At 41.7% G+C, this 26,029-nt stretch overlaps 1 protein-coding gene across 1 annotated transcript in view; it reads right to left on the reverse strand.

Moving 5' to 3' along the window:
* The window catches only part of PLXDC2 (plexin domain containing 2), a gene marked incomplete at both ends in the record, with an annotated part of 289,409 nt that extends 263,886 nt beyond the window's left edge, over window positions 1–25,523 (reverse strand). The window contains one exon of the mRNA XM_083377986.1: window positions 25,412–25,523. Within this exon, the coding sequence (XP_083234112.1) occupies window positions 25,412–25,523 (112 nt within the window). The remainder of the gene's footprint in view (window positions 1–25,411) is intronic.
* Window positions 25,524–26,029: the final 506 nt, after the last annotated feature.

Raw genomic sequence — 26,029 nt, forward strand, 5'->3', positions numbered from 1 at the left:
ATAATAAGAATGAAAATTTCATTCATAATGAATCTGGATGCTGTTACTACAAAGATACTATAGGCTTTAAAATTTAAACCAATAATATACTGTCCCTATGCATAAGTTGAGCTATGTAATATTCTGGATGCTTGATTTGCAGTCCACAAATTCTTGCACTACAAATAATTAATCTAGTGTTTGTTGCAGTGTAATCAGGAAAGCATGGTCTCTTAATTTATTTTCCAAATGAATTCTACACTAGCAAAGTGACAAACTTGAACAAGAAATATCTGTCTGTCTATCAACTATTTATTGTTTATTATCTATCTATTGTTTATCTATCTATCTATCTATCTATCTATCTATCTATCTATCTATCTATCTATCTATCATCTATCAAATTTATATGGAAAGCCATCTCACGAACAAGTGACTCTGAGTGGCGGACAACAAAACTAAAATCAGTTAAAATACAATTGTTGTTGTTATATAACTTAAAACTATAAAAACACAGGGCTAAGGAAGAACAAATATTACTGTTGTGTCTGTATATAGTTGCAAACAAGGAGAATAGTAGATTGCAAATAAGCAGGGTTTAGAGCGGGAGATTCCAGTGCAATCATTGGTCACAATAAGCAAGATGCGGGAAAAGAGACTCTGATGATTGGTTACAGTTCAAACAGTTCCACTATAAAAGCTTGCAACATTTGACAGTTGACAGTTGACTTATGTGTATTCAATAAACTCGTTCATTGTAAAACCACTCTGAGTCCTCGTCTATCAGAACCAAACAATTACAATGGACCTACCCCAGTATCTCACTGGTCCTCCGGAGTCCCCAGACCCTATGGCACTACCAGCTTTTGAGGGATTTCCAGATACTCAATAAGGAGTGAGCCAGTCCCATTTTATGAGGGTAGAAATGTTCCATAAAATGGGTGCCACAATAGAAAAGGCCCTATGCCAAGGAAATTGCAACTTATTAAAAATAATGCTTTAATTGTCTTGTGATTAAATATTTGTTCAGAACAAAATATTTTATTTAAAAATCTGAAATAACAGAGAGCAGAAAAAATCCCCACAAATGTGATTTCATCTTTTGAATTCCTGAACATCATCTCATCTTTGATTAACATCTGACAAAAAATGATAATAGTAAATAATTAAACAACTGGCTGGCACATTCTTCATGGCTCATAACCCATATATCTGTGAGACCTCCTGCTTCCAACAATATAATATCTGCCCAACAAGATCAAGTAGAATATGGCCCCTTATATCTTGATGGCTCTTCTTCCTGGTACTTAGGATGATATTAATACATTATTCCATCAGGTCTTGTCATCCTTCTCTGAAAATGGAATATTTCTTTATTTTTGGTTATATTGATGAAAGGTCAATAATAATGATTTGTTTTCTTTTTATATTATCTTTTTACCAACTAATAGGGGCTGGGATATAATATCATTGCTTAGAGTCATTCATAACTGAAGCAGTCCATAAATGTGCTAAAAAAAAAACCTCTACCAGATACAACAGAATCCAAATATACCTCACTAATGGAGCCTGCTGATTATGGTCCTAAGTTGTGACAGTCATAAAGTAAGGTCATCGTTAGACTGAACAATTTTATGGGGGAGGCCATTAATTAAACATGGCAGTCATAAATGGAATATTATGTTTGTTAAGCAAATGCTACAGTCATTAAGTGAATCCATTGTTTGCTATGGGGTGTTTTTGCCAAAAATTGAAAGTAAAAGCTGCTTTTTTCATGTGACTGCTGAATATGCCATTAATGCAGGTTGGTTTCCAAGCACTGTAACTTCAAACAGTCCCTAAGCAACTTGTGATAAGTCAAGAATCACCTGTGAGTTGCATGTCTCCCACATCTGATGTGGAAAATGCAAAAAGAAAACAGTAGAATGCTGTAGGATAGAAACTGTTGTACAAGGAGAAATATGCTTGTTAGTTAAAGCTGGATGCTTTCCAAATGATTTAAGCCAGAATATCATCATTTTGACAAACAAACTGATAATACTGAAGAATCAATCTAGGGTAAAATCTGAATGCTTAAGGCTAACAAACAATACCTGCTCTGTTCTTTTTATAATGACATCTAGTCACTAGTTTCATATCACAAAAAGACAAAATTACAAATTACATCAAGACAAAATTACAAATTACATCTATTGTTTTCTCAAGACTTGAATGACTAATGAACTCATAAGAAAAATAAGCAATCCACAAGACCCAAGCTATAAATTCTACTGGAGATAATATTGGAACAGAGGCAAGAGTACTATTGACCAAATCCTGTATTATCAAATCAATCAGTTTATAAGCAGTAGTTAACCAAGGTATTGTAAGAGAATACCTGAAAATAAACAAGTGTTTGAGTAGCTACTAGTCTGCATTCTATTTGTATCGTATATCTCCTAACTGATGGAATGAAAGCAACATTATAGTAGCTTGGAAGCTTGCATAAAATAGGGATGTGCATATTTGGGATAAAACAAAGGTTTGGCTGTACTTGTAGACAATGATGATTATATGATCCTTCAGCTTCTCCAATGTTACACCTGTCACTACCCAAGCATATGCCGCAACTGACTGATACTATCCTTACTGTTAGCAGCTAATGTTGCATGCAACAAAGATATTACTAAATCTGATAAGGAAAATTTCTTTTTATTGCTAAAAAGTCTTACACTAAATACTTCCCTGACCAAAGCCATGATGGCCAGAGGTTTCCTGAGTGTGTGTGGTTTATCTACTAATGATCATGTCACATGGATGTTTGTGGCTTTGAATATAACATAATTAACTGATCAACAGCATGAATTAATGGTATGGTATCTTGATGTCTCTGAAACGTAAATGAAAGGAGAAAGATGTAATGGATTTAAAATAAGCAGGTCTGATTAGATGGAGTTTATATGCAAGAATTGGTCACATAGGTTTAATTATGAAAAACAATTTCAAATATAAATCAGAAAATATGACATTTAGTTTTATAGCAGGCACTATCTTATTTCCTTATGCTCTAAGCTGGCATGCTGAATGTAAAATCGAAAACTATGTATGTATTTCTGATGTTATACACAAATTAACAGAAGGGAAGAACATTAGGGTAAAATTATACAAAAATCTGTTTACCTGTTTTTAACCCTACCTTCTGAAAGGCAAGTCCCTTCTCCAAACCATAGCATTCATATCCTATAAGATAACTAACTGTGACTCTGTTAACCCATCATTCTTAACTGGGTTGAGGGTAGGAGGATTAACATGTGAATGCCATAATCTGATCAATTAATACTAAAAAGTAACCAAAGGAATTATATTTTAGTTTGAATCAACCTTGCACTGTTTCAGATTAACTCCCTAATCCCTTCTAAGGAAACATGTTATTATTTTTTCTGTTTCTGAAGAAAGATGAAATCCTAGAAAGACCTTACATCAATAACTAAGGGCTTGGCTGTATTATATATGTAAACATTCCTTTATTCAATATATATATATGTTAACAGTACAAATAAGAAGGCATCGCCTAGTATATATAAGTAAAACCGCCTGACAGAAATACACGCGGGAACTTTGACAGCTGTCAAAGTTCCTCGCACCACGCAGGCGCCACCACTGACAGCTCGCGGCTGTCAAACGCCGGACTACGGAGAAGCCTGAGCTGTCAAAGCACCCACCGTACAGCGCAGGCGCGACCGCTGACAGCTCGCGGCTGTCAAAACACCAAGACACGCGGAAGCCGGAGCTGTCAACAAAAGACGACGCGGATTGGTCCCTGCCTGACAGGGCGCCAAAATGAACACCGCTGATTGGTCCTCGCTACCAGCTGCCGGCTATAAAAGCCGGACAAGTTATTCTATGTTTGTCTTGCTCTTAATAAACCTGTTGTTGAACTAGCCTGTCGTCCCGAGTGGTCCTTCGGCTACTTCACTGGCGACGAGGATGGGATCGCTCCGGAGCTGAAGTCACGGCCGAGGAAGAGAGTTCCCGGCAAGAGCTGTCACGGAAGTTTTAACTTCCATCGGAGCAACCCAGGACCGGACGACATGGCAAACTTCGGCCGTGTGAGGGAGTTTGATACCCGCCATCCCGAGAGATGGCAATCACACCTCGGCCAAGTCGAGGGATTTCTCCTCGTCAGTAAAATCACTGACGACCGAGCAAAGGCCGCCGCTCTGCTGTACATCAGCGGGCCCCCGGTGTACGACGCAGCCGTCGGGCTGTTCAGCCCAGTGCCCATCACGGAAGTCTCCTACGCTGACCTGGTGGACCAGCTGAACAAGTACTACATGCCAGCGCGTTCAGAACTGTACTGGCGGGTGCAATTCGCACAAAAGAAACAACGGCAGGACGAGCCCGCCAACGAATTCATTGCCGGGGTCAGACACGCCGCGCGGAACTGCTCCTTCCCCGACCTGGAAGACCGCATCAGAGACCAGGTGGTGATCGGTCTGAGGGACGAGAAGCTACAGAAGAAACTGACGTCCAAACCCGACATGAACCTGGCAGAGCTGACCAGGGAGATCATGGCATATGAACACAGCCACAAGAAGAAGCCGACGAACACGACCCCAGAGACCCCCGCGACCGTCTACCAGGAAAGCGCAACCTTCAGCGACAGCGGAGAGTCAGTAGACTTCACCGATGGAGAAGCCCTACAGCGCAGGATGGAGCACCGGCAGCCGAGGAGGGGAAAAACGTCGGACCGCCGCGGATCCAGGAACCCACCTCCGCCACCACCGCGTTACGAACAACGGGCCGCCTGTGCCAGCTGCGGGGGCAACCATGCCCGAGGAAGCTGCCGTTTTAGGAACGCGAAATGCCACAACTGCGGAAAGACTGGCCACATCAAGCCGGTGTGCCGCAGCAAGGGCCGGGACAACATCAATGAGGTGGAGGCAAACCCCCCAGGTAGGCCGGCTGCCCAGGCCAGCAGAGAAACCCCACCAGGCCCCCTGGTAGAGACAATTGACAGGGTAAACAGCATAAGCTCCAAGGTTAAGATCTGGGTCAGAATTCAGGGGGTGCCCTGCCACATGGAGGTAGATTCAGGGTCAGCAGTCTCATTAATTTCGCTGACAACCTATCAGGAAATCTGTCAGAAAGGCCGAAGACAAATCCCCCTGAAACAAACTCAGGTACACCTTGCAGACTTCCAGAAAACCCCTATTCCGTTGGAAGGGAAAGCCAAGGTCCTGGTGCAGTATAAGGGGTTCAAGGGTCCCCTGGAGGTTTTAGTTACGCCAGGGAACCGTACCAATTTAATAGGGCTAAACTGGTTCACTCCACTAGGCATCGCCTTAACGGGGGTTAATACCATTCAAACACCTAGCCTAGAAGCAGTTTGCGAAAAGTACGCCGACGTTTTCGATGGCACTTTAGGGAAATATACAGGTTCCCCCATTTCCCTGCAACTAAATCCAGCAATTCAACCAATTAAAATAAGAGCTAGGCGGGTACCTTTCGCCCTTAAAGAAAAAATTGAAAACGAGCTTGACCGACTCGTGAGACTAGGGGTACTGGAGCCAACAGAAGGGGGAACCTGGGAGACCCCTATTGTCACCCCAATCAAACCTAATGGCGAAGTGAGACTGTGCGCGGACTATAAAGCGACAGTCAACCTAGCCCTCAGCCCCCATGCTTACCCGGTGCCAGCGGTAAGGGACGTATTTGCTTCCATCCGCTCTGGCACCATTTTCGCCAAGCTTGATCTCACACAGGCATATTTACAGCTGCCTGTCACAGACGACACCGCGGAAGCTCAAACTATTGTCACCCACCGCGGTGCTTTTAAAGTAAAGAGGCTACAATTCGGCATATCTGCAGCCCCGGGTATTTTTCAGGGCATCATGGAAAAGACCCTGAAGGGAATACCCGGGGTCTGCCCCTATTTCGACGATGTTCTCATTGCCGGGGAAAACGAAGCTAGTTTAGCTGACAGGTTGTCAGCTGTGCTGAGCCGGCTCAGAGAAGCCGGTCTCAAACTTAAGCGGGAGAAGTGCTCTATTGGAGTCACTTCTACAGAATTCCTAGGGTATAAAATTGATAGCCAGGGCATCCACCCCACCGCTGAAAAACTAATGGCTATTCAAACTGCACCCAGCCCTAGGAATAAGCAAGAGCTTCAATCCTTTTTGGGGCTGTTAAACTTTTACCATGCCTTCATTCCCCACAAAGCCACTATTGCAGAGCCGCTCCATAGGCTCCTAGACAAAGGTACAACTTGGTCCTGGACCAAGGAACATGAGAACAGTTTCCAATCGTTAAAAAAGCTTATCTGTCACAGCTCAACTATCACCCTTTTCAGGGAAGACACCCCAATATGCATCGCTTGCGATGCCTCTCCCTATGGAATCGGGGCGATATTAAGTCACATATTCAAGGACGGTACACAAAGACCCATAGCTTTCTATTCACGCACTCTGACCAAAGCTGAAAGAAACTATGCACAAATTGACAGGGAAGCCCTAGCGATAGTGGCAGGGGTCAAAAAATTTCACGATTATCTGTATGGAAGACCATTTACTATATTTACAGATCACAAACCCCTGCTAGGCATATTTACTTGGAATAAAACTACTCCACAAATCCTCTCCCCGAGAATTTTAAGATGGTCAACATTTTTAGCAGCCTATTCTTATCAGCTAATACATAAACCAGGTAAAGAATTGGGCCATGCTGACTGCCTCAGCAGACTGCCCATACAAACCAGGGACTCAGACCCAGCCCCAGCCAGCGGGATTTTAGCAATCTCCCAACTTCCAGAATGCCCCCTGACTGCAAACATTATAGCCAATAATTCAACAAAAGATAAAATACTTGCCAGAGTCCTCAAATGGGCCACAACTGGGTGGCCAACTCAAAACCCACAACCCCAATTCCAACCTTATTATAACAGAAAAAATGAGATTTCAACACACAGAGGTTGCCTGCTATGGGGAAATAGGGTCATCATACCAGAGAAAAACATAGACCAAACATTGCACATTTTACATGAAGGGCACCCTGGAATTGTAAAAATGAAGGCGATGGCCAGAAGTTATGTGTGGTGGCCCGGCATAGATAAACAAATTGAACAGTATGTGGGTGGGTGTTACACCTGTCAGGAGACCAGGAATGAACCACCCCAGGCACCAATCCATAAATGGGAGACTACTAGGAACCCTTGGTCACGTATACATATAGATTTTGCAGGACCTATCCAGGGCCAAAGTTTCTTAATTGTAGTGGACAGCTATTCCAAATGGCTGGAAGTCACACCCCTTAGGAAAACAACGTCCACAGCCACTATTCAAGCCTTACGAAAAATATTCGCAACACACGGCCTACCTGATACCATAGTTTCTGACAATGGACCTCAATTCACCTCTCGTGAATTTCAGATCTTCGCTACGAGGAATTGTATTAGGCTGGTCACGTCTGCGCCGTTCCACCCATCGTCGAACGGAATGGCTGAAATTATGGTACGATACACAAAAGAAGCCTTGAAAAAATTCGTTAAAGGAAACTGGCAAAGGCGACTCAGCCAGTTCCTCTTATCACAACACACAACACCATGCTCTACAACTAGCAAATCACCAGCAGAATTAAGATGGGGGAGGAGGCTAATAACACGTCTCGACAGACTGCACCCTGACACAGCCCCAGAAGAAAAACAGCACCCCCACCCCGGCCGCAAACTCAACCCGGGTCAATTAATATGGGCACGTTCATACACAGATAAAAACAAGTGGGTCCAAGGGACAGTAATAAAACAAACAGGGCCCATCTCATACCTTGTAGCGACACAAGCACAGGGCAACATACGCCGCCATATTGACCAGCTCAGACCCAGACAACCATCACACACTTCTGAGCAACCAACCAGTGCCGACTTACAACCCCCACCGGAAATGCGGCCTATCCCAAACCAGGAAGCTGAACACCAAGACGAAGAACCAGAACCAGAACACCCACCACCCCTTCGCCGCTCAACCAGGAATCGAAGACCACCCACCTACCTAAAAGACTATCAGTGGGCAGGTTCAAACATCCAAGAAAGAAGAAACGAACCAGGGGAGGGGTAAGGGGTGTATTATATATGTAAACATTCCTTTATTCAATGTATATATATGTTAACAGTACAAATAAGAAGGCATCGCCTAGTATATATAAGTAAAACCGCCTGACAGAAATACACGCGGGAACTTTGACAGCTGTCAAAGTTCCTCGCACCACGCAGGCGCCACCACTGACAGCTCGCGGCTGTCAAACGCCGGACTACGGAGAAGCCTGAGCTGTCAAAGCACCCACCGTACAGCGCAGGCGCGACCGCTGACAGCTCGCGGCTGTCAAAACACCAAGACACGCGGAAGCCGGAGCTGTCAACAAAAGACGACGCGGATTGGTCCCTGCCTGACAGGGCGCCAAAATGAACACCGCTGATTGGTCCTCGCTACCAGCTGCCGGCTATAAAAGCCGGACAAGTTATTCTATGTTTGTCTTGCTCTTAATAAACCTGTTGTTGAACTAGCCTGTCGTCCCGAGTGGTCCTTCGGCTACTTCATTGGCTAGGCACTATGTCTCTGGTTCTTTTTAATTTTCATTCCCTAGGCCACATACAGAAGTAGAAAAGATGCAGAAGGAATCCACACCTAACTGGACCATAATAGCAAACCAAACTTTGATAGCTTCCAACCTTCTCTGAACTAGATTGGAGCACTCAAAAGAAAATTGCTTCATGACTGACTAGGTCATCCTCAATCACACACTGCTGGCATAAGAGGATGAGTTAATTTCCTCAGAGAGCAATTAACCTGGCCTACCATGTCATCAGAAAGTTTCACTCATCATTTCTTAAGTGTTCAAACATTTTCTCCCTCCAAGTTTAAAAATGACAGTTCACAAAGAAGCTCCCCCCACAAAAGAATCAAGAGACAAGATGATGCTACCATACATATGTGTTAAGCTGGTAGATCAGAGTATACAAACAAAATTCGTTTCTAGTATCTAGAGGTCAAAAGTTTAATACAAAAGTAAGGGCATTGCAAAGGAAATAGTCCTTTTGAGATTACTCCAATCACATATGCATGGATACAAGGAGTTGTGTCATATTGAGATAGATGCTTGTAACACACATTTACATTCCACCAGGAGCTCACTGTGCTATAAATCCATACATTTCTTTTTTTCCCTTTACAACAATTCCCCAAGATCAACTGGTAGAGACATGACTGTCCAAAAGACAGCTTTCTTATCTAAAGGTCTCACTAATTCTAATTTAACTTCTTAGCCACACTGGATCACCATTACACAGGTTTCTATATAAGTAAACAGAAAACTAAATTTTGAAGTCATCTGAAGCAGACAGATTCCCACAGCATAATTCTTCATAGAAATTGAAGACTCAGATACAATGCATAAATATTTGTAAGTTACTATTCCAAAATGACTGTGCAAACGTTACAACTCCCACAGGATAGCTTTGAGGATTATTAAATTCACCATATCCATTCATCTCTCCACAAAATTATTCTACTTGGTGCCGAAATAGCTCTTTTTAAAGTAATTCTTATTTTATGTGCACAAGTTTAGTTCTAAGAAACATTTTTCTATTAGGGAACAACTATCTAGCTTATATTTTTCTGAGTAAAAGCATATATTACAAAACCAAAACAAAACATTTTATATGGATTTTTTATTTGGCTTGTTTATTTAATTCTGGGAACCCTTCAATATTTCCTTAGTCAAAACAACTAGAACTATAACTTTTGGATACACTTACCAACAAAAATGAATTCAGTCAATTTAGCTGCTGTCATGTTTAAATGGAAATGGAAAAACTGCCCATGTCTCCAATGGGGCCTACAGCCTGAATTAGCTTCTCTTGCATCTCAGTTTCTGCAACTTGAGCAATTTGACCTTGTCTGCCAAGTATCTGAAAATTCATGAAACTGGTAAACCAGATAATTATTCACATGGATGGAAGAGATCATACTAAGATCAGACTATTATTATTCTATTAATAATTATGTTTGGTTCGAATTGACGAGGACTCAGAGTGGTTAACACTGAACGAGTTTATTGAATACACAAAGTCAACTGTCAAATGTCAAATGTTGCAACCCTTTTATAGAGAAAGCGTTTGAACTGTAACCAATACAAACTGTCTGTTTTCCCGCTCCTTGGTTGTGGCGTCCAATGATTGCACCTTCTTTTCCCGCTTTAAACCTTGCAAAGCTGCACAGTGTTTGCAATATCTTCTATGGCTTATTGCTAACTATTTACATACACAACACCCCTTACCCCCCAGTTGGTGTCATTTCTTTACAAAGTCCTTTAGGTATTTTGGTGGCCTATGTATTCTAGAAGGGTATCTGTTACTTTGGCTGCTAGGGGCCCCTTTTCCTGGTTGACTGCTTGGCTGCTGGTTACTATGCTGGTTACTACTGGACCTGGGCTCAGGGTTACTGGCTTCAGATGTACTGCCTTGTGTATTAGGTTGTGTTTGGGATTCAGTTGTCACTGGCCTACTTCGCAGGGGTATTTCCCAATCAATTGGACTGAATTGTTGTTGATGGGCATCTGGAAATATGTCATCTTGCCCCACCACTACACCACTTTCAGGCCTAATGTTATCTGTACTGTTTGCCCTAACTGAGCTTTGGTCCCCCTCAGCTGGCACACACCCACTAGATCTTTTCCTCAGCTGGTCTATGTGTCTTTTACAGACCCTATTCCCTTCCCCCTCAATGATGTATGATAAGGGACCTAAGATTTCAGTTACCACCCCAGGAATCCACTTATCCCCTTGGGCGTAGTTCCTGGCCCAAATCAAGTCCCCCACTTCAAATGTTCTGTTAGGAATGTCAAATTCAATGTTTGGTTGGAGTCGGTCGGGGTGTAGTCTGTCCAACTTGGTCAAGATTTTTCTTCCCCACCTCATTTCAGCTGGACTTTTCCCTGTAGCCGAACAAGGGGTTGTGTGTTGGGCCAACAAGAACTCAGCTAGTCTCTGATGCCAGTCACCTCGAATAATTCTTTTAAGCGCGTCCTTCGTGGTCCTCACGTTCCTTTCAGCCAATCCGTTGGTGGAGGGGTGGAAGGGTGCAGAAGTCTTATGCTTAATCGAGTTGGCCTTGAGGAAATCCTGAAATTCAATAGATGTGAATTGTGGCCCGTTATCAGACACTATTAAATCCGGCAACCCATGAGTGGCAAAGAGGCCCCTTAATGCCTGTATTGTTCTGCCTGCCGTTACTGAACTGACCGGTACTACTTCTAGCCATCTAGAGTAGCTGTCGACCACTACAAGGAACGTTAACCCCTGGAAAGGTCCAGCGAAGTCAATATGAATCCTGGACCAAGGATTCCTAGCTAACTCCCATTTATGTGTGCGGATGTGTTGTTGTTCAGGCCTGGAACGTTGGCACAGATGGCAATTGGCAACGCATTCCTCAATGTCTTGGTCCAATCCTGGCCACCACAAGTGACTCCTAGCTAAGGCCTTCATCCTTACTATTCCAGGGTGTCCTTCATGCAATTCAAATAGAATAGCTGATTTGTGGATTCCTGGGATTACTACACGAGTTCCCCAAAGTAAGCAACCCATATGAACTGATAGTTCATCCTTCCTTCGGAAAAATGGACTGTATTTTACGTCTGGGTTGGCGTTGGGCCAACCGCTCATGACCCAGGCCATTACTCTCCTTAAGATGGGGTCCTTATTGGTTGCCTCCGCTATGTCTTTAGCAGTTAGGGGCAGATCAGGAATATCTTGTAGGGACATTACTTGTCCCACTGGGGCAGGGTCCTCCTCTGTTGTGCTAAGGGGCAATCTGCTAAGAGCGTCTGCATGACCCATGTCCTTACCTGGTCGGTATTGGAGGGAAAATGAATATGCTGAGAGGAAAATGGACCATCTCAGCATCCTGGGAGACATAATTTGGGGAGTCTGTTTATCTGTGGTAAACAGTCCCAGCAGGGGTTTGTGGTCTGTCAGGATTGTAAAGTTCCTGCCATACAGGTAGTCGTGGAACTTTTTAACTCCTGCCACTATGGCTAAAGCTTCCCGGTCAATTTGAGCATAGTTCCGCTCTGCCTTGGTTAGTGTGCGGGAGTAGTAAGCAATGGGTCTTTGCATTCCCTGGGTGTCTAAATGGCTGATTACTGCCCCGACGCCATAAGGCGAAGCATCGCACGCCAGGTAGATTGGTCTATTTTCTATAAAGTGGGTTACAGTTGAGCTACTGGAAAGGATATCTTTTAAGGTCTGGAAACTCACTTTGTGCTTGTCTTGCCAATGCCAAGGGGTCTTCTTATCTAAAAGCCTGTGCAGTGGTTCTGCAATGGCAGCCTTATGTGGCACAAAAGTGTGATAAAAATTTACCAAGCCTAGGAAGGCCTGTAGCTCAGCCTTGTTCCTTGGTTCAGGAGCCCCTTTTATTGCTTTAATTTTTTCAGGGGTAGGGTGGACCCCGCTTTTGTCAATCCTGAACCCCAAAAAATCAGTGGATTTAACCCCTATGCTACATTTTTCCTTTTTTAATTTTAATCCAGCCTTTCTAAATCTACCCAGTACCTGTTCCAGCCGCTCTACTAACATTCCTTCATCTTTTCCAGCTATTAGGACATCATCAAAGTAAGGGCATACTCCAGGTATGCCCTTTAAGGTCCTCTCCATCACTTCTTGGAAGATGCCTGGAGCAGCTGCAATCCCAAATTGCAGTCTGTGGACTCGGAACGCCCCCTTGTGGGTAACAATTGTTTGCGCCTCTGCAGCCTCTTTGGAAACAGTCAACTGTAAGTACGCATGCGCCAAGTCGAGCTTGGCGAAGATGGCGGCGTCCTGGATCGTGGCGAGGACCTGCTTCACCGTCGGGACCGGGTAAGCATGCTTTTTCATTCCAATGTTGAGGGTCGCTTTATAGTCGGCGCAGATCCTCACATCCCCATTGGGTTTGAGGGGTGTGACGATCGGCGTCTCCCATAAACCGCCCTCAACGGGTTCTAAAACTCCGAGGCCTACAAGCCGGTCGAGCTCGGCCTCGATTTTTTCTTTTAAGGCAAAAGGTACCCTCCGGGCCTTTAGCCTGATTGGATTTACTGAGGGGTCTAGGTTAAAATTAATGGGGGGCCCTTTGTACTTGCCTAGAGATCCATCGAATACGTCTGCAAATTCTTTGCAGACGGATTCGAGGGTCTTATTTTTAATCACAGAATTTATTCCCCCTATCCAAATTCCCAGGGCAGGAAACCAATTAAGCCCTATTAAGCTAGTCCTATTCCCCTCCGTAACTACCACATCTAAGACCCCCTTAAATCCCTTAAAATTAACTCTAAGGCTGGTCTTTCCCTTTACGATTATTGGACTTTTTTGGAAGTCCATTAATTGAATATTTGTTGGGCTAAGTGGAATTCTTTTTCCACTTAGTTGTTCAATTTTTTTCAGGGTTTCAGTGGAAATTATCGACACTGAAGCCCCAGAGTCGATTTCCATTCTGCAAGGAACCCCTTGCAGAAGGACTGTGATTTTTAATTTTCCGTCCGGAAAATTGTGCCCCCTTCCCTGCCTTTTCCGATTGACTCGGGCCACCTCCCCTGGGTTTGAAAATTTCGCCCGGGATCTAGGGGTCTCCTTGCCACTAGCATTGGGGGTTACCTTACCCTCTGGCCACACATCGACTTCATTCAGACGGGAGTCCCGGACGCGGTTTCTGCAGATGGCCTGGATGTGGCCGGTCTTGCCACAAGCCCTGCACTTGGCGGTGCGGAATCGGCAGGAAGCGCGGGGATGGTTGCCGCCACAGCTGCCGCATCGGTTCTGGGTGTCGTTGTCGCGCGGTCTGGTTGCGGTGTCCCGCCACGGTCGTTGTGCCCCGGTCGGTGGTCTCTGCGGTGTTGCGGGTTGTTGCCGGCGGCCGGGTTCGGGCCCTTCGCTTCTAAGTTGTCTGGGTGCCATCTTCCCAAATCGCCTGGAGACTTCGGCGATCTCTTCCTCCCACTGCTGATCCACCTCCCCGCAGTCCACATAGCCCTCTTGGTTAATTTCAGGTGCTGTCGCCATGCTACTGCGGGGGGGGTCGCGATACCCGGTAGACTCATACGTTAGGAGTTCGTCGAGCACTTCCTGTAAATCGCCAGTAGGTTTGGCGATTATTCTGTTTTGTAATTGTTCATCGCGTAAGCCTAGCACAACTCTGTCCCGAATCCTAATTTCTAAATTATCGTATTTGCAACGAACTGCGGCTTCCCTAACGGCAGCGACGAATTTCTGTATGGATTCCCCCGGTCTCTGATTTCTCTTCTCGAAGATGCGCCGCCAAAAAAGTTCGGACCTTCGGGGAGTAAAGTGCACCTTTAGTTTTGCAAGGAGGTCGGCATAGGGCACGCTGGAGACTGGTTGTGGCTGGCACAGCCCGACAGCGACTCTGTAGACCGGTGTGCCGCAAATTGTCAAAAGTGCCGCCGCTTTTTTTCGGTCGTCGGTGATTCCGTTCACTAACAGGAATCCTTCGACCTGACCAATATATTCTTCCCAATCTTCGGGGAAGTTAGGGTCAAATTCCTTCAATGACCCGATTTGCGCCATTCGGAGAATTTTTTTTTTCCTATTCTGCCGCGGCCGCTCGGTTGACTGTGACTCGCTCAGACTTTGCCGCCTTCACGACAATTCTTCCTAATCTCTGGTCTTCTGTCGATCCCACCTTCGTCGCCAGTTGTTTGGTTCGAATTGACGAGGACTCAGAGTGGTTAACACTGAACGAGTTTATTGAATACACAAAGTCAACTGTCAAATGTCAAATGTTGCAACCCTTTTATAGAGAAAGCGTTTGAACTGTAACCAATACAAACTGTCTGTTTTCCCGCTCCTTGGTTGTGGCGTCCAATGATTGCACCTTCTTTTCCCGCTTTAAACCTTGCAAAGCTGCACAGTGTTTGCAATATCTTCTATGGCTTATTGCTAACTATTTACATACACAACAAATTATTCTATTATTATAACAACAATCCTATTAGTTTGCTAGAGACATCTGTTTTGCCCTCTAGTGCAGAGCTCCCCAATCTTTCCAGGTTGGCAGCCCAGAGGGAAAGGGAGGAGCAAGGAAATGTGTGGACGCACCCATGAACAAATGTACATGGAGGTGCTATGGAGGTGCTGGCAGCAGTGCTGGTGCCTGTGTGCCTGCGCAAGCAGGCCACAAGTGCCCACACATGTACGCAAATGGGCTGCTACCACCCATGCGCAAACAAGCAACTAGCACCCATGCACATGCACAAATGGGCTGCTAGTGCCCACGTGCATGCACAAATGGGCCGCTAGTGCGTGTGATTCTGGAGGCAGCACTAGCGCTCTCATGTAAGTACAAAGCACTAGCACTCGCATGGTGGTGCTAGCGCAAGTAAGGTTGTACGCACATGTGTGCACTCACCAGCCATTGCCATGGCCCAGTGGCCAATAGGCCATGGCTCAGTACCAGGCCGTGGCCCACAGGTTGGAGATCCCTGCTCTAGTGAGCAATAGTGGCAAAGCAAACCATTCAGACATTTTGCTACCACGAAATATAATTCAATAAATTCAAGCTTCCAGTAATACTCAACAGACTGAAGACAGGATGGCTGAAAGTAGATCTGAATCTACTAATAGATCCCTGATACCTTTACCACATAATTGTTAAAAAGCTTTATGTCTCTTGATCTAACTGCAACAACAAAATACCCCTCTGTATCAAATCATTAGATGTGGACAAGAAGGTTACACATTATTAATTTATATGTACGCATGTATGTATTTATGTATGCATGTATATCCTGTCATTATTAAAAAAAAATTCAGGAAAATGAACACACTCCATACTCCCTCCTCCTGTTTCCCCACAATAACAACCCTTGGGCTGAGGGAGAGAGAAGCTGACCCAAAATCACTTGACTGATTTTTCATGCCTAATAAAGGACTAAAATTCATAATCTCCTGGCCTTAATCACTAGACCAAACTAGAAATCTAGGGCATAGTAAGGCCCATGTACTGTTTTTCCCCAAAATAAGCCCTAGCCTGAATTTTTGGGATGGGCCTAAGCTCTACCCCAAAAATAAGCCTGGTGGGTGCACATGGCCAGCACAAGTGGTGAACACACAGGAGCCCACAGTGTCCGGCAGCAGCCACAGCCCGCCAGCTTCTTGTAGGTAAGTCCAGTGTGAAGGCAGAGATGAGAGGGAGGCAGGCTATCCAGATGTGCTGTGCACTTTTCATCCACAGAGAATCTGGAACCTTTGTCTGCTTGCAAATAGGACAGTTGGAAACTGAGGGATTCACTCCATTTCCAACCAACCCATTTGCAAGCAGATAAAGCTTCCATCTCCATCATTTCTCTGGGCAAAAAGTACTTGGATGCCTATGGGGTGCTTGGGCAGTTCCACCCCCTCCTCCACCTGCCTCACCTCATGGCAGCAACTATCTGGCCTCCTGCCATGAGCAGTCACAGAAGTAGTCCAGTGGCTACGCAGGCTCCTGTTGGATGGGGTTGTTGGTGCTGCCACCACGAGGCAAGTCAGGTGTTGGGGAAAAAATAAGACATCCTCCAAATAAGACCTACTGCCTTTTTTGGGGGAACACAGCAGATACACTATGCTATTTGCAAACCTTTCCTAAAAGTAGAACTGTTAAAATCAATAAAACTTCCATTTGCAAAAATTAATTTAAATTTACTGAGTTTACTTCATCAATGGCTAGATTTGAATCCAAACAACTTTTTTTCAGTCTTAAGCCTAGCACTTGTCCATGGAATACATTCCACCATGACATTCTTTCTTTGTCCCATTGGAGGGACATAATTATTACCCATGCTTGAAATTCAAATGATTTGCAATATCTGAGGGGAAAAAAACCCCAAATTAATTACTTCATTCAAAATTTATATTTCATATCTCAGTTTTCCTCTTGCATATTTTGACAGCTCTGCATACTCCGGGACAAACTCAGTTCATGTTTTCATAATGTCTCCAGCCTATTAGAAAAGTCAGGTGGAGAAGAACAAACATCATCTTCAGAGATTTAGAACATAGAATGAAGAAGAGGAGCATTGAGCCTGGGAACTTCTATATGTAAAGCATACATATGTTCTGCCTTGAGATATGAAAGCAAGCACAGGAAAATGATCCAACATTGGACATGGATTTTGATGGAGTGATTAGCACGGAGATGGGTAAATTTAAACTCATTCATTTTAATAGACTTAAGCAGTTGAACAACAAAATCCAGCAATAAAGTCTTTTCCTTCCTTCCCTCCCTCCCTTCCCTTTGCTTCCCTTCCCTTCTCTAGTTCTTTTCACTGCTGAGTCTGTTGATTTCTGATTACTACCTGGACAAGTAGTAAAAGATTTCACAAGTGGTTGACATGGTCTGTTTCCTAGGAGTAAGTGAGAAAATGACTGGTTCAAGTTCACCCAGTTGGCTTTGTGCTCATAGAAAACTTGGAAATCCTAGTCTTCAGCCTGATGCCTTAATTGCTGCACCAAACTGGCTCTCATAGTCATATAGTCACCATTCCATTATTCTATTTCTTTAAAGCAGGTCTGCCTGTAAACAACCTGGGGCCCTATGTTGCTGTATTACAATTCCCTTCTGCCCCAGCTGAATGACCAGTGGTAGAGAGGTAGTAACATGTAATCAAACATCTTCTAGGACTACAAATTTTCTACTTTTGCTCTCAAGTCACAGTCATATTATTCTTCTCAAGACAACTATCTGAAATTTATTTTAATGGGAAATAAATGAGCTCAGGATCATCAATCCTTGATACTTTTTCTGAATAAAAAGTAAATTTTGTGTATATGTCAATAAAGTTATTTATAATCTCAGTGGGTACCCATTACTGTATTATTTTTCACAGCACACATTTTATAAGCAATTTCCTTGGTTATAATGCTGTTTTCTGTGTGCTTATCCCCAAATTATTTTCAGTTTATCTGTTTTTAAAATAACTACTAAACTTGTATTAAAATCTGAAAAAGTGCAGATTCCAATGTGTAAATAACATTCTAGATCATTCATAAATTTAGCAAATAAGATTTGATAATGTGGCATTAAAAGAACTGCAGATAATCCTCAATTTATGACTGATTGCTTACTGACCATTTGAAGTTACAATGGATACTCCAAAAGCTATCTATAACCTGGTTCAGTGCTCTGATGGCTGCACACATCCCTGCAGTCACATGATTACACTTCAGACACTTGGCAAGTAGCTGGTCTTTGCTGCTGGTTGCAGCATTCTCTGGTCATGTGAAAACGATTTTCAATGTGTTTTGCCAATATCCAGCAGCTGGGGAGTTTCTGGTAAAAAACCGCCCATAGTAATCCATTGATTCACTTAATGACAGCTGAAAAAAGTTGTGAAATTGGGTCCAGTCTCATGGGTGCCTCAACTTATGACTATCACAATGGAAAAAAATATCATACTCCATGGTTGTAATTTGAGGATCAACAGTTAAGTAGCTTCATTCTGTTTTCACTGCTTCACTCTACCACATGGAAGTGCTTCCCCTCCCAGAACAGACCAGGCAGATAAAAAGTCATGGCTTAGTTCAGACTTCAAATGGTACTAAGGTCTGGTTTGTTTTACTTATAGTTTATAAATATGTATACTGTCTCGAATTGTGCAATGACATGAACCTTGGTTTATAAATCACTATCAGTTCTAAACTGTATTTAGCCAAAAAACATCAAGGCACATTATAGTTTATTTTGATGTAGGAATTCAATCCCACTCTGCTATCATACAGTTCTTGATTAAAATATACAAGCTGTATATTTTAGATTGCATTTTTAAAAGTTAATTTCCTTTATTCTGAAGATAACACACTAAAGCTTCAGTAAGAGGGAGCTCCTCTCTTTTAAACCATACCATTTTCTCTGCACTGCAGTGTTATCTTGGTGTGGTGAGGTGCCAGCACAAAATTTATAATCTTAAAGGGAAGAGATAGGGAAACAGACATCCCATCCTGTAAAAGAAAAGGGAATAGTGGCCACTGATTTCTGTGGGAACAAGATTCTATCTCAAGACACAGTCAAGTGACCTGCAAAGTCCTTGCTGTCAAAACTGAATTTTTTTATAATTCTGCAAAATGAAAAATCAATAGAATTTAATGAACAAATATATTTTATTACAGCAGCCTGTGCTGTTGCAGCAGTGGGTATTATTAAGCTTATTAGATTTACAATTGTGAGGGAGAAATTATTAAGTTTAGCTATCACTTTCAACTCATCTCATATATTATCATTGATCTGCTATGATGGAAGTTTACACAAATGATTCCACCTCTGTTAAATAACAAAATGTTAATAATAATAATAATAATCTGCAAGTGCTTATACAATCTTCCTCAGCCTTCTATTTTCCAAGCCTTTGCATTACCACTTCCAAAATTCCCAACTAACAGATATGTGTTAAAAACCTAACAAGTATGGCAAGCACACAGTTAGAAAGGCTATGCCAATATTTACCAGTGGTCACAAAAATAATACTGTAATAAAGCCAAATTCATTATTGCAGTAATTATCTAACTTCCTGATTTTCTCCTTTATCTTTCTTTCAAAGTCTACTGGAGTAATCTATCATCTGTCAAATCCTAAAATTATATGCACACCTTCTTTTCTTTCATGTTTTTAGTTTTTACTGTATAGATCCTTAGCCCTTATTTACATATAACAATTATTCTATTCCTGCCCATTTTTTAAGCAAATTACTTACAAATTACAATCATACAATTCTGAACCACAAAGAGCAGCTAATCTTTCTCTCTGTATCTCATCAGCCTTAACTCAAATCTGGTATTATTTATTCATGAAAAGGACAGCAGTATACAAGAGTATGATAAAATCTGTGGCATCCAATGATTTTAAACACAGTTATTACCAAAGTAATGTGCAGTGCTCCATAAATAAGCGGAAAAGCCACTTTTATGGCCATAACAAGTTTGAAAGCCTATTTTATGCTAGACAGCAAAAAAGACTTAGGCATGTGGCATAGTAGGGACTGGACTCCTAAGATATAGTGGTAAATTTTGAATATGTGTGTGTGTGTGTGTATATATATATATATATATATATATATATATATATATATATATATATATATATATATATATATATATATATATATATATATATATACATACATATATATATATATATATATATAGAGAGAGAGAGAGAGAGAAGCTAATATTGTAATATTGTTAAAAATTACTATCTCAAAAAACAAACCAAATCAAGTATGACTTATTCTATACATTATTAACTTAAAATTACAACAGTATTAATTTCAAACAGCACAGACGTGACTTTGCAAATCTTACAAAATTGTACAAAATATTAGATAACAAGAGAAGGGTACCATGTACTTTGCAGATAAAAATGCAAACTATTTTGCAAAACATGTTACCATTGAAGTGAAAGTATGAAGAAGTCATCTGAAAATTAGCCAAGAGCTTGCTTAGATATGCATTGCAATAAATCTATTTTTTTAATCTGGTTTTGTAATTTGAACTAATCTAACCGAACTGGCAATTAAAATTGTCCAATTGATTCAACTTGAAGTATTTGGTAAAGGTTGTACATGCTTAAAAGTTCATTTCATTGTCTCAAGGCACTGATGTACCAAATCAGTCTAAAAAATTATTTTCACTTGTTCTAAATAGCAGTAGGTTCTCTAAGTAACCAGAAGAGTAACCAGCCCTGCTGGTTAAGATATTCTTGGTGAAGCTAAGGAATTTTCTGCACACACTTGTCACTTTCCAGTAATTACTAGTACTAAGCAATATTGAAGGGCATAAAATAAGCTATTGGTTGTTTTTTTTAATCTAAGCCAATAAGGAACAAAAAATATGGATGTAGGTAATAAGTACAGGAGATAAGCAATCAAATTTCAGCAAAATCATGGATTGAATAGGTGACTCCATAGTTCATTTGTAGGTTAAATGCTGTAATTCAATCTTCTCCAATATTCATCTTCAAGATGTGTTTTTCTATCAGAGCCCACACAAAATTTTTACCCAATAGTTTATCAGCAAAATTATTTTAAGAATGGTTACAATGCCATGGTTTAATCACAATGGATTGATTCACATGTCATAAAAGTTTATAAATCACAATGCCTGTTTTCAGAGCCTAAATCACAAACAATCTTCTGATTTATTGTATTGTATAAATGGTCGCTTTTTATTTATTGAATTTCACACATATTCTAAATTAAAGAATTGAAAGAATACAGCTGCCTTGGGAATTACCCACAACCAATCAGCAAGTCTGTACTTAAAATATATCAATTTATCTGCTGTACTAAAATTGGAAATATCTGTAAAATCTCTCTATGAAAGTATCTTGTTTCCTAATTTCTGCCTTACAATTACATGAAAACTGTTGATTCTATAGTATTTTTGGCACCTATTTAATTGCTGAACTAATATATGGGTAGTCCTCAAGCTAGAACCATGAGTCCAAAAAACTTCTGCTGCTAAGCGAAACAGCTGTTAAGTGAGTTTTGCCCTATTTTATGACCTTTCTTGCCACAGTTGTTAAGTGAATCACTGCAATTGTTAAGTTAGTAACACAGTTGTTAAGTGAATCTGGCTTCTCCATTGACTTTGATTGTCAGAAGGTCTTAAAAGATGATCACATAACCCCAGGAAACTGCAGCTGTCATAAATATGAATTAGCTGCTAAGCATTTGAATGTTGATCACAGGACAATAGGCAAGCTGTAACAGTCGTAAATGAGAAAAATGATCATAAGTCCCTTTTTTCAGTGCTGTTGTAACATCAAATGGTCACTAAATGAACTATTGTAAATCAAAGCACTACTCTCGACTTAACTGATTTATTAGAAATATTTTTGCTTTCTTCTCATTTGGAAAGGTCAGAGCAGCTTCCCAGCAATTTACCAGCCAGGTGTTGATATGTCTGAACTCTCCTTAGTTTACAAAAATGCAATTATAGTAATATATTCAAAGCTATCCTTAGTTTCTAAGTAGCAAAATATGGCTTGAAGCGTAACTTCAAGAGCAAACACCAAGGAACATTATTTTTCTGACTGAAAACACATTTCAAATAACAGAAAATGCAAAAACGCTATGATTGGATGATGATTATTGGATTTCCTCCCCCCACCCCCCCATGCACAGTGATTAGTTGTTCTTGAACAATTGATGATTGAAACCACTCTGAAGTGTTAACATCTATTTTAGGACCAGGAGTGAATGAGTGAAATGAAGGGCATGCATGCTTACACTTAGTTTCATATTATAATGGTGACATTAATGACTGGATGCTGTATTTAGGAGATAGAGTTTAAATCCCAGTAAAATCCTGCACTTCTCAGGTAGCCTTGTTAATTGTATAGGTACAGTGAACAGAAAGTAACAACTTTAAAAAGAAATCCACTGAGAAAGCAGCTGTCAATATTAATGGATACAAGAATGCCACACAGTATAGAGGTCTGATGATATTCACCTGTTTATTCTCCTGTGTGATATATTTCATCAGTATTTTCAAAATATTGCTGTCCAAGAATGATTTGTTACTGTAGTCCAACCGTTCTAGAAAGCGAAAAGGCTGGGGAAGGCCGATATATATCACTTGCCAACCTTCTTTTTCCACTAACCCAATAATTTTCTACAAAAAAGAATAAATGGACATAGATCTGACACCCAGATAGCATAACGCCAAGGAATATAACCGTATTTCACTGAAAAAGCAAAAAAACATTCCCAAGGAAATCTACAACAGAATTGAATTAGACTATCTAGGTATGAAATTTGCACCTTTGTGGGCCTACAAAATCCCCAATCACTGCCTTTTGCTTCAGAATAAGGAGGAATATCTATTTCAACCCTTAAATATGTTTCATAAGAATAGGCTAATTTTTCCAGAAATGTTTAATGAGTAAAATACATGCTTAAATTCCTGCAAGGCTTTAAAGAATCCATGTTACCTCTTAAATCCCCTCAACTCCTAAAGCCAAATAAAAGGGGCCAAAAATCAAGACACCATGAGCTAATAACCCCGTCACCTTGCCACACACATACCTCTTCACTCCTATGGTCAATTTGTTTTTTAAAAATGTGTTTTCTTTATCCATTCACCGATGTTATGTACAATATTTGGCGATTGTATATGAGAACTACAGTAGTTCTTGAATTTTATGTTCTCTCTCTTTTTGTGCATGTAATACAAATATAACCTACCAAAATACAATTATTTTATTCACAAATTTCGTGTTTGTCACATTCCTTTAGTTTTTGGGTTACCTTTGTTGACAGTAAACCAAGAATGCCATCCCCTGCAATTATTAGAGGATAAATCTGGCCGTGCTCAGTACAGTTTGCTTTTGTATAAATGTGGAAAATTTTTGCAGTTACACAGTAACTCAGGAAGATGAGACCACAGGGCATAATCTCCTGTAGAGTGCGTTATCACCCAACCAGCTGTGTGGTTAAATGCTAGGGAAAGATTACATTTTTTGATGAAGCTTGCAACAGATCTTTCTACAACTCTTTCCCATTTTCTTAAAACTGCTCCCAATCAAGGAAATGAAAAGGCAGGAAACAGTATATTGCTTTATCTGAAAAGAATGTACAACTTTCTGAAACCACACCACTGTAGTACATATTTACCTCAGTCAATAAAACTCTTGTTTGCACCCTAGAAAAACAGGAAGCCAGAGAACGAGATTCTGGCTGTATGTTTGATAATGAAACCTCTTCTCATCTTCTTCGACAGAATGGCAGGTTTTAAAAAAAAAGATATGGAGCTGAACGCAGACCACATAGAAGAGGAATAGGTGCTCTGAAACACAGTTTTTCTTCATATTAGGAAGGTAAAGATTCACAGTTTCAGTGAGAATGTGTGCTCGTAGTAACACAGACTGAGGTATATCACAAGATATCACAAGAAATGTAATATCCATAGTGTTCTAAGAACGCAAATAGTTTGCCTGGCATATTTTCAATTGCTAAGATTCTAACCAGCAAGCCTCGCTGGTTTTGAATTCTGGGGGTTGTAGTCTCTGGAGGGAACTGGTTGTTTTTAACCAGTCTTCCACAGCTTGGTGCTCTTCAGTCAAAGTGACCTGCAAGTGCAACTTTATGATATCGAAATGCTATTGAACAATTGTGTTTATCTTTCCTACTCTTTAAGTGGGATGGACTGTGGCTCTTTGGCAGTCAAACATTGGGTTGGAGGTTATTCCAAATTCTTACTGCAAGCAGGATATTAATTCCTGCTCTGTACTTTGAATGACTGGGTGATAAAAGAGAACATTCAATAAACAATGCTGTTCTCAGCACATAAAACCTGGAAAAGTTAGTCCATTCAACTTCTGTTTCACAAATTTGTTTTAAAATCAAAAGTGGTCACACTGATTCATGAACACATAACATTCCCCTCTCCAAAATTTTAATTGTGCTTCATTTACCACTATTGCTTATAAACCACAAGGCAGCTTGCATAAGAAACCATCCCAGTTTTATTCTCATAATTAGCATGTGAAGTTGGGTAACAGCCACTAACCATTAGTCATCCAGAAAGTTTCACTGTGAATTGTAGCTCTGAACCAACTTCTTCCCAATTCTAGGTTGCTTTAAACACCCAACAAAGATGATATTGAACAGTCGTGCTAAAAATCTTTCCAAGCAGACAAAAATTCAACAGGTGAAGTACCTTTTCCCAGAAAAAATAGCATAAATTGTTCCAACACTCCCACTGTTCAAAGGTGGGATAACATCATCCTGTTAATGAGTAACAATTGTTAGCTTCAGAGACATGGCTACCATGTTATCCAACTCCTCTCATCTAAAATTACCTTCCTCAGGATGCAAGATCACACCCACACCATTGAGTAGTCCCTTAATGTTCTTGAACCCACTATCCAGAGAAGTGTGTGAGACAGGAATCCAGCTGAGAAACAAGTTCCCTGGATATGCCCAGGATCCTAATCCAACTGTGGTTCCATCACACACACCATGATATCCTGCCAGATTCAGAAGGAAGCCTGCTAATAGTTCTGTCATTCCAGAAACTTCCTAGCTCTGCCTCAAGAATCTTCTCTACCCAGTCCCATCCCAAAAACTTTATTGTCACACTTGACAGAATCTTCCTGTTGTTACCCAACAAGAGAAAAGAAGTCTGCACATGCTTCCAAAACGCTTCACTTATATTACATAAATCCACTGGCTGAGACATGTTTCCTCTGCTTTGAGGTGAAACCCTGGGGCATCAAACAAACCTGGTTAGTAGCCCCAAGCCCTGAGATAAGAAATGATTTCCCACTGTGGACAAACGCAACCTTAAACAGCGAAAAATTCACTCTCGACATGAAGACACCCTCTTTTGGTCAGGGTTACCAGCACCTCCCAGGCACGCTTCTTTCCTTACCGAGACTCTGCTTAGGTTTCATGGCTCCGATGAATTGTACCCGGTCAGCCAAGCACTGCAAAAGTAAAAGTGCTCCAGCAACCACCACCTTCGCTTTCCAAATCCTCGCCATTGCGCCCCTCAGCAACTGCCCCTTTTCAGCCGCTTGCGCGCTCTTTGGCCTCTCGGGTGCGCCGACCTTCCCTTTCCACCGCGTTCCCCGTACTTCACTTCCTTTAAATCCCGACTGTAAAGTCACTTTTTCTGCCGATCCGGTTTCATTCAGACTAGGAGAAAGGGAGACAAGCGCCTGCGTCTCCTTCGTCCACGACTGACTCTTTTCCTACTCGTGAAGCCAAAAAACGAGCTTAGTCCAGCAGCGCAACAACGGGGAATAATGTGTGTTTGCATACGCGTGGGGTGGATGTGTGCGTATAGGAAGGTTTCAACAAGCAAAACCGAAATCGAGATTCCTGGTTGCTGAAGCCAAACTCCGCTTAGGAGAATCCAGGAGGGAGAAATCAAAACCCATCAAGCAGGCGCTTACCTCCAAGCTCCCCCACCCACTTTCATGCTCGTCCAGAGCAGAAATCAACGGTAAGAAAGGAAGGCTGTGAAGAAGATCGTGCGGTGTTGTGT

Source organism: Vipera ursinii, assembly GCF_947247035.1.
Source record: "Vipera ursinii genome assembly, chromosome: Z".
NCBI lineage: Eukaryota > Metazoa > Chordata > Lepidosauria > Squamata > Viperidae > Vipera > Vipera ursinii.